The sequence below is a fragment of the Urocitellus parryii genome, chromosome 2, assembly GCF_045843805.1.
Source record: "Urocitellus parryii isolate mUroPar1 chromosome 2, mUroPar1.hap1, whole genome shotgun sequence".
Classification (NCBI taxonomy): domain Eukaryota; kingdom Metazoa; phylum Chordata; class Mammalia; order Rodentia; family Sciuridae; genus Urocitellus; species Urocitellus parryii.
The window spans coordinates 8,713,768-8,727,200 of record NC_135532.1 but is presented as its reverse complement, the minus strand read 5'-3'; the positions used below and the strand labels follow the sequence as shown (position 1 = coordinate 8,727,200).

Genomic DNA, 13,433 nt, shown 5'->3' with positions numbered 1-13,433 from the left:
CACTGTAACAGAGACTTTCCTATACATGGTCTAGGTGAGCTGGAGCTTCTTCTCTCTTACTCTACTGTCGACGTGTCAACAGAGGAAGTTGTTGTCTTTTGAGTTATTCAGAGCCCAGGTTACCATCCTCTGGGGTGTCTTGCTTGAACAGACTGTGACCACTGCATCAATTTTTCACCCTCCTGGAAGGGGAAAGAACCAAATCCCGGACAAGCAGAATGTCTTACATTAAGGGTGAATGGGAAAATCACTTTTCTTCCACTTCATTGACCTGAACTGAGCATTTGGCCATACTTAGACATTCTCAGAAATGTGATTTCTACCTGGTCTGTGCCTAGGAAGAAGGAGAAAATGGATATTCAGGACCATGAGAAACATGCTGAAAATTATATTTATAGAACCCTTTGATAGTATATCCTCTTTTTCAGTTTAACCGTGTGACCAAAGGATATTCTTTTACAAAGGAATAGACAAGTTTAGAGACATTAACTGACTATAAAAGCCACCCATCTAGTCAGTAAGATTTTTTTACCTGGGGCTAGGGATGTGGCTCAAGCGGTAGCGCGCTCGCCTGGCATGCATGTGGCCCGGGTTCTATCCTCAGCACCACATACAACCAAAGATGTTGTGTCTGCCGAAAACTAAAAAATAAATATTAAAAAAATTCTCTCTCTCTCTCTCTCTTCAAAAAAAAGATTTTTTACCTGAACTCAAATCTAACTCAAAATTCCAGGGTTTTGTTTTACTTACAAAAATAGGTTGCCTGTTGAAAATAATCAGCAGCAAAGCCAATTTATCATTATTCAGAGCAAGTTGATTACCTATTACATCTAAATGATACCATCTTTTCTATAAAATTATCTTCCAGGTTATTAATGTTTTCTTCAGCTTTATCTACATTTGCTGTCAAACCCATACATTGAATTTTTTTCATGTATTGTTATTTTTCCTTTCTTTCTAGTAGACTCTTTTTAAATATACTCTAATTCTTTGGTATAGTTTCCCTTATATGTTTTTTGATCATCATAAACAGTTGCTTTGAAGCCTATATCAAATAATTCCATTATCTGGGTCACCTGTGAGTTTATTTCTATTGTCTGTTGATGTGCTTGGTGAATTTTGACTGAAAAAAATTCTGAATGAGAAACTGTGGCTGTTCTGGCCCCCCTCCCCTGCAACCAGGGATCCCAGAGGTATTCTGCCAGGCAGCAGGGCTGATCACGTCATGTCAGGACAAAGTGGACTCAAGTCTGGTTTTCAGTCTTTACAAAACTCCAGCTGCTGCTCAGTCCTTATTCCTAAAAGGTTCTCCAGGAGTACCTGCTGAAAGCCTGGTGTTTCTCTTCTGAACTTTGTTCTGCTTTTTGCCTTGTCATGCTTGGGAAATTGGCCTCATGCCCTAAACAGCACAATTACTCATTGCTGTGAGTGCAAGGTCAGTGAGGAATGTCAGGCTACTTCCCTGTCCCTTCTTTGGGATCCAGGCCCTCAGTGCCTGGATGCCTTGCCAGCTGTTCTTTTGTCTGCCCACTTCTGTGAGGTTGCCTGAAGCTGAGCTGGGTCCATTGTTTCCTCTTGGGCTACTCAGCCTCTTTCTCTTCACCGGTGATCAGTGCCTGGAGTTCTTGTTGCCCGGACAGCTCGATGCTGTCTAACAGGAGCACGTGAGCATGTGTGTGTTTGTATTTGAAAACCTGCTTTTCTGGTTCCTAAGGAAGCAGAGGTCTGCTCTAGGTACATACAGCCAGAGGCAGAAATCTCTGTGTCTCTGCTTTTTAAACAGTTCTGTATAATTGAAATGATTATGTCTAACAGTTGGCTAAGATGATTGATTTAGGGATTCTGCTTCTGAAGAAATCTAGCACCAAGGATTGCATCATCTTTCAAACAGCTCTTTGAAAAAAGTCATAATTTTATACATTAAATAATTCTTTATTCTTGCTTTAAAAATAGTCAAAAAGAGTGTCCTTTACCCAAAATTAACTGCCTATGAATACTAGTTTGTATTGGTTAGGATTTTAGACTTTCTAGAATGTTTTTACCTATAATATTCACCAACAAATATGTATATTATATGCCTTTTATATCCCTATTTAGTAGATGAGAAAGCCAGGTATATGGTCAAAATCACCAGCTAATTATTGGTAGGAATAACTAAGTGGAGCCTCCTGAAGTGCAGGCCTGCCTGGTACAGCAGAGTGACCTTGGTTAGCTCTGTGTAAGTCATGGAATGTCAAGTGTTTCTTGCATTCCTAAGTTTAACTCTGCAATATTGCTTGGCTTTGTTGCTTCAAGTAACTTGTATCAAGGGGATCTTTTCAGAGACAGGGGAATGTTTATGCATGCCTACAGGTACATAGTGCACCTGTGTATGTACAGAGATGAACACACCCTTAGCTTGCCATTCCACCTGAATAGGAAGGAGTTGGGGTGCTTTGATTCCTGGGCACAGAGCAGTGCTGTGTAAATTCTGATGCAGTTGGATTCTGAAAACACTGCTCACACCCAGACAGACTGGTGATATGAAAATTATGCAGCCTCCATTTCACAGGACATGATAGCCGTGGAGTATTAGAATAAGCCTTGACATTGACGTGGGAGAACTGGATTGCTGCCTCCGTGCAGTCTTTGCTTACTCATGGGAGTGGTTTGCATCTAGCTATTGGTTTTAGCTCTTTCATGGACCGCAGTCATTCTGCTATTCAGCCCCTTCAGAAGGGGCTGTGTAACCAGAGGCGAGGAAGCTGCAGCTGTCGGGATCCTAATCCTTCTGCACAGCCCCACTGCCAGTGTGTACAGTAGTAAACTCTGCTTTGGTGCAAGCCTTTCAGGCTCTACCAGAGGACTCGGCAGCAAAACAGAAGTTGTGGATGATACTTTTTAACCTTCTGTAAACTTGGCTAAGTCATTTAGGTGTGTCTAGGCTTAACATTTAATAAATACTGGCTTTCATGTGGACAGGTGTAATGAAGACTGCTTTCTTTAATGGAAGAGATTAAATTGGGAACAAAACATATGTCTTGCTATTATTTGAGCTGTGACCTTGTTTGTAAACTCTAGGGAAAATAATTTGGCTTCTAATTTACTGAGGCATGCTGTGAAGAAATGTGACTTGTAAGTAGTTTGGGATCCTTGGAAGAAAGTGTTTTACTAATTTATGGTAGTACAGTGATAGCTTCTATGATACCAGTCAAACTTTAGTGAGGTTTGAGTAATGGCTCATTTGAGCTAATTCTGATTATCTGCTCCACTTGAGAGGCATGAAATACTTTGATTTATTCAGACTTATATGTCTGCTGGGATGGTGTGCATAGATGGTAGAAGCTTCTAGGATGATCATCTGGCCCTGGTGCTGTTTGACACTGAGGAAGTGCTAATGACGCACAGATGGGAACAAATGAACTCTGCACTGGTTGCTAGGATGCTTTATTTTAGATTAATATTATGGTTTTCAATGCACCAAGCAAAACCCATTTCTTCCGATGTTTTAGTCATCTCTTAAATTTTGGCCTTGCTGTCTTACCAGGCAGTATGGTGTGCCTCTCTGAGGCAGCTGTTTGTCTCTGGTGAGGAACACGTTCTTTCTCTAGCAGCTTATAGAAGTCCTGACTCTGAAGCCTTTGTTCCAGTTTTGATTTGTACTAGGTAGTGTTGAGTTGGTCTTGATTAAATCATGCTTTTTTATTATGTGGTGCTTTAATATTCCCTCAGCTATATTTGAGGTTAAACTTTATTAGGTAAGCATGAGTATGCTCAGTACATATTTTTACTTCATTAATACCATTTGACATTTTATTACTTGCCTAGTTTTCAAGAAATGATCAAGAAAACATCAATATATAGCCATCCATTGATTGATCACTTGATGGAGCCAGAAGTTCAAGAAGGTAAATAATTTTTGTTTCTTTCACCATTTGATCAATTCTAAGAAGGCAAATAATTAGTAGAATATAAAATATTCCTTTGGCAGTGTTCATCCATGTCTTGAAGGGAGCTAGGACATTGATTTACTGCATGTTATGTCTCAGCGTGTGTTTGCTAACCTGAGATATCTCCAGTAATTTTTTATGCCTACTGTTATCATACCTAGGATCCTGGGGATATGTTTGAGATAATTTTGGCAGACAATAAATAAAATATATAGAGTTACTAAGTAGTTAGAACTTACTTACTATATATTTAGAGTTTTTCTTTATCTGTAAAGATGGAAAATTTTCTTTTTACCCAATACCATACATGAAATGCATGTTTGTGATTTGTAAGTTATTTTAGATAAGAAGCTTGCAAGAGAGATCTAAATAGTTTTATAGAAAAAACTGAAGATTTTACTAATGCTTGGATGAATGATGAATCTAGGCTATAAAAACATCTGTAACACGTGTTTATGGACCATCCCTCTGACTATTAATTAGAGGCAAATACATCATGTAATTTGACCTCTAGAAGTAAAAAGAATTTGAGTTCTACAACCAGTGTAGTTATTTGAAATTAGCCCACCATTACTACATGGTCTTAAATATGAAGTATGTGTTAATGTAATTTGACCTCTGGATGTAGAATTTGAGTTCTGCCATCAGTGTAATTATTTAAATTGTCCTACAAGTTTCACATAGTCTTACGTATGAAGTGTGAACCTGTGTGGTTTTCACAATATAAGTACCCCATTATCTCTAGATTAAAAGTGTAGACTTGTAGATATTCTTGACAGAGACTGGAACAATTACCATGTTTTTGTTGAGCAATTCAAAACAAATAAAATCATCTTGCTTCTTTCTTTCTCTCCCTCCTGGTCTATCATGGTGTGGCGCTTTCTAAGAATTGTCATCCTGCTTTTCCCTTTTTTGGCCACACCAGGTGGCTTCTACTTAGGTGAGCGTGTCTTCAGGCTGAGAGAGTTGGGTGCGTGCCCAGGGTTGGCAGCCTACCTGGCTTAAACACCAGGTTTTCCTGTAGCGATTCTTGCAAACCTAAACATTTAAGTTGTAATCACTTAGAGAATCCAGCCATTTAGATAATTTGAGTGAAGATACAATTTCTGTGTGGTTTATGAATAAAATTACATCATTATCATTACCATTAGTAACAATTCTTGGTTTCAACTGTGCTTATGATAATTTGGCAAATTACAAAGGAAGTGGAAGAAGTTCAAGGTAAGGTTGAGACAGAAGTAGTATTAAAATATTTTACAACATGAACAAACACACCCCATAATCATCTGTATAGCCAATTAAAGCTTTAAAAATATGTTCAAAAGCACAGAGCTCAGGGATTAAGGGTGTGCTGTTAGAGCAGAACCAGGCGTTGTGTTGCTGGCAAAGGCTCTACCCAGAAGGGGAACACGGCGTTCTCGGGCACCGGGGGGGGGGGGGGGGGTGGGGGGGGGGGGTGGGGGGGTGTGGTGGGGTATTGATATGTCCTACCCCAGCTCTTTTATACTTAGTACCTCTTACTTGGAAAGGATGGAGCGAACTCCTAGCTTGTATTTCAACACCAGCACCAAGATTCAAGAACTATAAAATGTCACTCATTTATACACAGATTAAAACTACGACTAGGGCGCGTGCTGGCAATTCCTTTCTACATGTTTCTGATGTGGAATTATAATCTGTCTAAAACCTCATCCACATGAACAATGCCACGTGTCCCACGCTTGCCTGCAGCCTCCTCTAGCTTTAGCACATGTAGCATAGTTTTCTAAAACGGTCTCCTGAGAGTCTGCAGCCATGGAGGAGACTGTCCTTCCCCAGACTCAGGGGTTCTGGTGCACAGCAACTCAGATCACTCCAGTTGCTTATTAGACTGCCTTGAGTCAGTTTGGGTCTTTTCAGAAGTAATGCCCAAATGGGATTAAATATGCAAAGACTTTATTTGGGGAGATGTTTGTGGGAGATAAAGAAGCAAGGAGCAGAAGTAGGCAGAATTCTCAGATCTCGGCTTAGGTCCTACACCTAAGAAGGGGAGAGATGGATAGACTGGGTAGGAAGAGCTTCCAATAGTTCTGAGTCATTTCAGGTGGGCAAGGGATGTCCCTGAGCTGAAGCTGACCACTGAAGGGGCGTCCAACATGGGAGGGGCTGGCTTTGGTAGGCAGCCGCAGGGGGAGGAAGCTCTCAAGGAGCCAAAGACACAGAGGGCGGCACTGTTGGCAACTGAGCTCCTGATAGCAGGTTCCCTGCATCTGAGTGGCTCCCCTCGATGGCCAGCACATCTTATCATAGATGACCATGCCTTAACTGTGGGTTTCCTGTGCAGATTTTCCCCTCAGTGTATTTCCTGTCTCAGTATGTGGCAGAATCACTTTCCTGGCTACCCAGGAGCCTTCTCCCTCTCCTTCATGCCCTTCCCCATTACAGCCTGTTGGTTTCGCCTGCCCTCATCAATTGCTTTGATTCTGATCTTTATCATTTCTTCTCTCCAGTGTTGTTAACTGCCTTTAATTGGCTATCTCACTCCGGACTACCTTTCTTCACCCTCTCTAGTTCCTTTTTCACACTGTGGCTTGCATGATCTTTTTAAAATTCAAACCTTACCACATTAGGCTTCTGCTTAAAATTATTCAGTGTCTCATTATTTCCTGTAGGATAGAATCAAAACTTCTAAGCATGGTGTAAGTGTCTTATCTTGTGCTACTGACCCCTCCACTTACCTCATACATTCTCAGAGTTCCTCGAATTGTAAAATTGATCAAGAGATCTTTCGCCAGTGGGCTGACACATATTGTTCCCTATGTGAGACACGTCTCCTCTTAAGACATGTCTTACTTGCCTGGCAAACCCATAATCATGAAGGTTCAGGTAATTCTTTGCTGAGCTCCTGAGAAGTGGAACTTTGAATTTTTGAATTATCTGGTTGAGCCTCTGTTAGAGCACTTTCATGTTGGTCTGTCTTCATCGTCATGGTGCCCAGGTGCTCAATAAATGAGTGAATAAATGAATTAACTATAACCAAGGCTTTTGGTTGGACTTAGGCTTGATCGTTAGAGATGGTCTTATATTTCTGGTCACCAGCCAGTTGACTCCCTTCAGGCCTAGTGTAACATCCTACTCAGGGTATCACATGAAACTCTCTCCCGAGGACTTTCATAAATCTTTACGGAGTTGGATTAATGAATAATATGCTTTTATGAATAATATTAGCCTTACTGCACAAAGAAAAAAGTTTACCTGAGTAATTCTATCTCTGTTTATGAAACCTACCAAACTAGTGTGAGGTAAAATATGTGATATTATAGTTGGGGTACCATAGCATTATTAAGGTGAGCATCACTCATTAACACATTTTAAATATTTAAAAAGTAACCCGAATAAGTATCAGCTAAAAAACAACCAATTTCACATGTTTAACAAAAATAACTCAAGTTTACTGCCTCAATCTGCCTCAGATGTCTTTAAAACTCTGGTTTGCATGTCAAGTTTGGGTGCCAGTTGTTGTCCCCAAGAGGAGGCATGTGCTGCTCAAAGGACAGCGGTGGGACTCTGCCCTTGACTCTGTCTGCTGCCTTCATCAGACTCCTGTCAACTGGGCCTTTGCAACGGGCTTGTCATTAGCTTCTGACCTCACCAGTCCCACAGCCACTGCTGCCAGAGATTGTTTCAGTCAGCTTTTTCACTGATGTGATGAAAGTACCTGACAAGAATAACTTTAGAGGAGGAAAATTTTATTTGGGGCTCATCATTTCAGAGGTCTCAGTCCATAGATGGCCAACTCCATTTATCTTGGCCTGAGGTAACGCATGTCAGAGGAGCATGAAGGTGAAAAGCACCAGGAAGCAGAGAGAGATTAAACTCAGCTCACAAAATATCAACCCCAAAGGCAGCCCCCACCCCATGGCCCATGGCCACCTCCTCCAGCCATACCATGCCTGTCTACAGTTACCACCCTGTTAATCCCTGGTAGGAGATTAATGCACTGAATAGGTTATAATTTCACCTCTAAATTTTCTTGCATTTTCTCACACATGAACTTTTGGGGTACACCTCACATCTAAAGCATAACAGAGGTAGTTCTTGAGCAGCACATCTGATCACATCAGTTCCTGGCTCCTCCTTCCCTTATAGAACAAGGATCAACACTGCAACAAGTCTGGTCTCAGCTTCTTCAGGCTCATTTCTCACAATGATCCCAGGTGCACCTTGATCTTTTCATAGCTCCTGAGCACAAATGTCTCCTCCTCAAGGTTGCTTCTCCTGATCCCACCAACTTGGGTACTTCTATAGCCTTTAGAGAAGGGCTTTTCAATTTCACTGACAGTGAAATTGAATCTTTCCCTTTCATGATTCAAGGAGTGAACTTTGAATACAACGAACTGAGGTTCTTCTTTGTTTTCTACTTGCATCCTGAGCAGTCTCAATAAAAGAGGAATTTTCTTCTTCTGTGAAGACATAAGATGTCTACTCAACTAGAGTTCCAGACTCTAAATTCTTGAAACTTAGTGCACCAGCAGATAGAATATATCTGTGGACTCTTCTCAGGAACCCATTTCAATATAAGGGCTCAAGATATCAACATCACTGAGACATTCACAATTGTACATTTCAGATTAGCCTGTGCCCATTTATTTATCTGAAAATATCTTTAACATCTTAAAAAAATCCGTAGGCATTTCTAAAAAGCACATGACATTCCTCTTTGAAGAGAAGATTTGGTGAATGACAGTTGCTTTCATTTAGGAGAGTGGCTTGACTTGATATTTTGCTGACACTTTCTCATGACAGCCTGCAAATGGAGGCTCAAATTCACTTGTCATTGCTATTAAAAAGTTGCTGTTTTTCTCCTTTTTTATTTAGTGTATTTCTGTGCTCTAACCCTTCATTTATTATTGTTCTTACTGACCTTAAAGATATAAAAGAAAGGACTGTAGACAGAGTTGCTATTTTGGAAGGCTTTCTGTAATCCAGCACCAAAATCAATTCACCACTGAATTTTTCTCAGGAGAATAGTCTTCATAGTGTGGCAGAATATTGCTAATTTTCACTTCATACTTGAAATCCCTTTAGTTCTCAGGAGAACAAGAGCCACCTGGTAAATTTTAAATCAGCAAAGATTTAATAGCAGGAAAATGGTATTAGAATTTTTTTATATGAAAAAGCATTAAAATAGATAAGCCCAAGATAGCAACATAATTATAATACTGTGTCTTGATTATGTTTTATTTAAGATCTTTTGATGATTATGTTTCAATATTAAATTCATCAAGAAAATAATACTCTAAGACAGGTAGATAGCTTTCATCTAAAGGTGAAGACATCAGAAGTTTGGGGGCTTTCACCCAGGAAAGTCAAGATCTACTCTTTTGTGTAAGGTTACCCAGTTTTAGTTTTTTGTCCCAGTGCTAGAAAATAAGGAGAGAATATATGTGGGAAAATTGTCCAGAAATGCTTCTAGAATTCCAATATGTGACAATGTTATTAACTTTTTGAGGAAATTGCTCTTCTGATATTAATTAAGAACCAAACACTATCTGCTAATTCATAAATCTTTTGAACACTAAATCCCGTATTCAGTAAACAATGCAGCTTGAGGAATGTGTGCTTTGTAAATTACCTTTGGTGTATAGATCCTTCCCTTCTATTGCAAGGAGGCTGCTCCAGGATGCCTGTGTAGTATACTGCTCTTCCCGTTAGATTCTAGGTGAGAGATTCTTGTTATCAACCTGGAAGTAGGTGGTGTCATTACTAGAACTTAATATTACATGTGTCTTCATTTGCATAAAAAATTACTACTGTATTACAACTATTACCTAAAGATCTTTAGGTAGAAGTTCACGCAGGGTAAGAACAGCCTGTGTTTTAAGATGGAAATAATCATAGGGAGATGTATATGTTTCCTTTTAAAATCTCACATATTACATCTAGACATTATTGTGATTTTTTTATTGTCATAAAGAAATTTTGTTTTAAGCTTTATCAGTCCTTTCAAAAGAAACTTGATTATTTTATCAGTGTGGTTCTTAGAAAGATCTTGTTCCTCTTTTAACAAATTTTTTTAAGCAGCCATATTCAGCATAATTTGGCTTTGTGATGTAAATTAAGCTAATTTTATGAGGGTTACTTCTTATGTAATGCCTATAGTAGTCATATAACATTTAAATGCAAAACAGAATATTAATATAAAACATTATCAATTAAATTTTATTCAAACTGATAATGATTTCTATATGATACAAGATCATCATAGTTTTATTACTAGTTTTGAATTGCCATATGTGTTAGATAAAGTTGTTCTTTTTTTAGTGTATATGCAATTAATATGGCTGTAGTTGTTTCACAAAATATTTTTCAAGGTCCTTTGTCTTGGGAGTGTAATTGTCAATTATAACAATATACTCATATATATTTTAAAAATTTCATTTCCACATGAGGACAAAGATGTAGTCATTATCAAAAAGAAAGGACTAGCTCAGTATATTCAGAAAGACAGTCAAAAGCCAGGAATTCATTTGTTATCACTGACTTGTTAGACAGCAGCACTAATCTGGCCAACTAACCTTTAAAAGAACGTGCAAAGTCAGAGGTGTCAAATTGTACCAGTAAATATTCACTGACAAAGTTTCTGTATCAAAGGCTGGAACTTTAGGAGATGCTCCTGGGATTTGGTGTACTCTAACATCTATTAATCCCTGGTACCTTAGGTGACTTGTCAAAGGAGTGCTGCATTTACAAGGAGCAGGCAAGGAGGCCCAGGAGGACACTCTGAGCTAAAGGTCAAGGAAGCAATTAATGTTCTCTGCTTTTCCCTAAAGAGCCACCACAGCAAACCTCCTCCCCCCACTCCTTCATTCTTAGCAAGCCAAGTGCATGTAGTGGAATGAAAGTTAAAGTTCAAATAAAACATATTACCAGTATTATTTGGTTCTTGGAGCTCTTCTGAATGCGAATGCATGCAGTTATTTAAGGAGAAGTACAGTGGAATATATTAGAAGAGGTGGCTCTTGCTGAAGAATACCAATTTTTCATCTTTCTATTTTTGTTGCATCTCTACTGAGGGTCAGTGTGATAGTGGGAGAATTGGGTGATGGACAGGCCCCTTCCTGTGGGCTGTAGCTAAGCGGGAGTTCTTTTGGGGAACACATGGTTCTGACACGCGCACCCCCTCCCCCAATTCTTCTATTTATTAGTTTTTTAAAGTTGTAGCAACTCTTGTGTTCCTTCAGGTCTTTACTATTTTTGAGAAGCAGGTCTATCTCTTCAAATTGTCCTCCTGTGGCTGAGTTTCAAGATGTCTCACCTCCCGGTTCCTCCAGTTTCTTGGTATTCCAGTATAGTGAGACTTCTGCAGCTGCATATGGGACTAACAGTATGATCTGACCAGCATGAAATAGAACAGAGCCTTTACTGCCCTCATTTTAGAAATTATATTCTTAACATGACTTTAGTGTACAAGTTTTTATTGATACTGGTTTTATACTTTTGACTCATATTGAGCTTAGGCCCAGTTAATCCTACATCTCTATTATATCTGCCTCCACCCCAAACAGTACTGCTAAACTCTACCAGAATATGGGCTTTATGTTCACCTTTATTATAACTCACATTATTAAACGCAATCTCTGATGCCCTGAGATAGCACATGCATTGTTGAGGTGTAGAGGAATGAAGTCTGTCTTTCCAGTGTTTCTGAGGGGAGTGACCACATCTTCTGGCCAGCTACCGTATTTCCACCACTCAGACTGCGGCAGGTGCACACCAGGCCTTCAGCACAGAGTTCTAGAGTGAGTGAATGGGTTAACCTAGGAACAAAGATTACTCTGGCCAAAATGGTTACAATGAGACTTTGCTGCCTCATCTCTTCCTACTTAGGAATTTAAAACTGTTTTTTGGTTGGATTTGTCTTTTCATGCAGTTTCCTCCTTACATTCACAGTTGGTCTCTATTTTCCATCTTCTCTTCTGGAGAAAACTAAGCCTGACTTCATGAGTGTTGGGGAAGGGGAGGTGGATGGCAAGAGCTGAGAGAGCAGAAAATACTAGAAGGAGCAGTGGATTTTAAGGGCCGGTGTGAGAGAGAAACAGCTTCTCTATCAATGGAAGTCATGTTAGAACAAAGGTTGACCAAAGACAAACTTCTTTCATAAAACCACTCCAGGCACCTCAGCCACAGCACTACTGAACTGTTGAGTTTTCAAGTCTGTGCCACACCATCCAGGGTTTGATTAATTGGTGATCTTGTTCTGTCTGAATTTCGTGATCAAAATAGTAACAGTTACAAAAATAATGATCATACTTTATGTCTATTCTGTGAGAGGACCTGTTCTCTCCTTTGAGGGTGCTCCCTCTTCTTTCTCTTCTAATACACTTTGCTATACTTTCAAAATAATAATAATGATAGTAGTAGTAGCAATTTTTAGATACCATGTAGCAGGCAATATGCAAAGCACTTTATACGTATTGCTTCCCAACGTCATTTGATATAGATTTCTCTTTCACATTTTACTTAAGTTTGTAAACTCTTAGAGACAAATAGATTAAAAAAAACACACACATTATATCACAGCTTTTTAAAACTGTAGAAAGGAGGCTCTGGAGCAACCACAAACGGAGCTCAAATTTTGGCTCTTTCATTTATACCCTGTGTGGGCCTGGTCAAGTTAACATGATTCTCCGAGTCTTAGCTTTGTTATCAGTGAAAGTGAAACTAATAGTGTGTACCATACAGTTGTTGCAAAGATTAAGGGCAGCCAGGCGTGGTGGTGCACACTTGTAATCCCAGAGGCTCAGGAGGCTGAGGCAGGAGGATCATAAGTTCAAAGCTAGCCTCAGCAACTTAGTGAGGCCCTAAGAATCTTAGTGAGACCCTGCCTCAAAATAAACAATAAAACAGGCTGGGGATGTGGCTCAGTGGTTAAGTGCTCCTGGGTTCAATCCCCAGAACAACAACAACAACAAAATTAAGTGCAATATTATTATAACATATAGCAGGTTCTAGCACGTTAAGTTATATACTCAATAATTAGTAGTTAAATGTTACTTATTAACCATAAGTAAGATTGTAGATGCCAGCATTCCATGAGTGCCCCAAAATGATAATATAAAAATAAAAATAGGGCTGGGGATGTGGCTCAATCGGTAGCGTGCTCGCCTGGCATGTGCGGAGCGCTGGGTTCGATCCTCAGTACCACATAAAAATAAAAATAAAGATGTTGTGTCCACTGAAAACTAAAAAATAAATATATAAAAAAATAATATTAGGGCATATCGTTGGGTGGTATTGCAACATATCTTTTATCTGGTTAAAAGCAAGTTAAATAGGACAGCCTATTATATGTCACTAAAACACCTGTAATCACTCTGTGTACACTCTACAAAAAGGTAGGATCTTCTATCCCATCAAAGTCTTCTCTTGTTCAGGAAGAACTGATTGGTGGTCCTTGGAAACTTACTTCCTTTCTTCCTTCCTCCTCCCTCCCTCTTTCCCTTTCTTCTTTCCTTCCTCTTG

The 13,433-nt window shown here is 39.4% G+C and overlaps 1 protein-coding gene across 13 annotated transcripts in view; it reads left to right on the top strand.

Annotated features, from left to right (window-relative positions):
• The first annotated feature begins 1,437 nt into the window (after positions 1-1,437).
• The window catches only part of LOC113190546 (putative methyltransferase-like protein 21E), a 97,769-nt gene continuing 85,773 nt past the window's right edge, over positions 1,438-13,433 (top strand). For 9 of the 13 annotated variants that reach the window (XR_003301791.2, XM_026399931.2, XM_026399951.2 and 6 more), the window contains exons 1-2: positions 3,331-3,566; positions 3,808-3,887. Coding sequence is in view for 12 of the 13 variants with exons in the window: in XM_026399931.2 (XP_026255716.2) it covers positions 3,445-3,566; positions 3,808-3,887 (202 nt within the window). In the remaining variant the exon portion in view is untranslated. The other 4 variants (XM_026399961.2, XM_026399966.2, XM_026399990.2 and 1 more) reach the window with 4 other exon arrangements.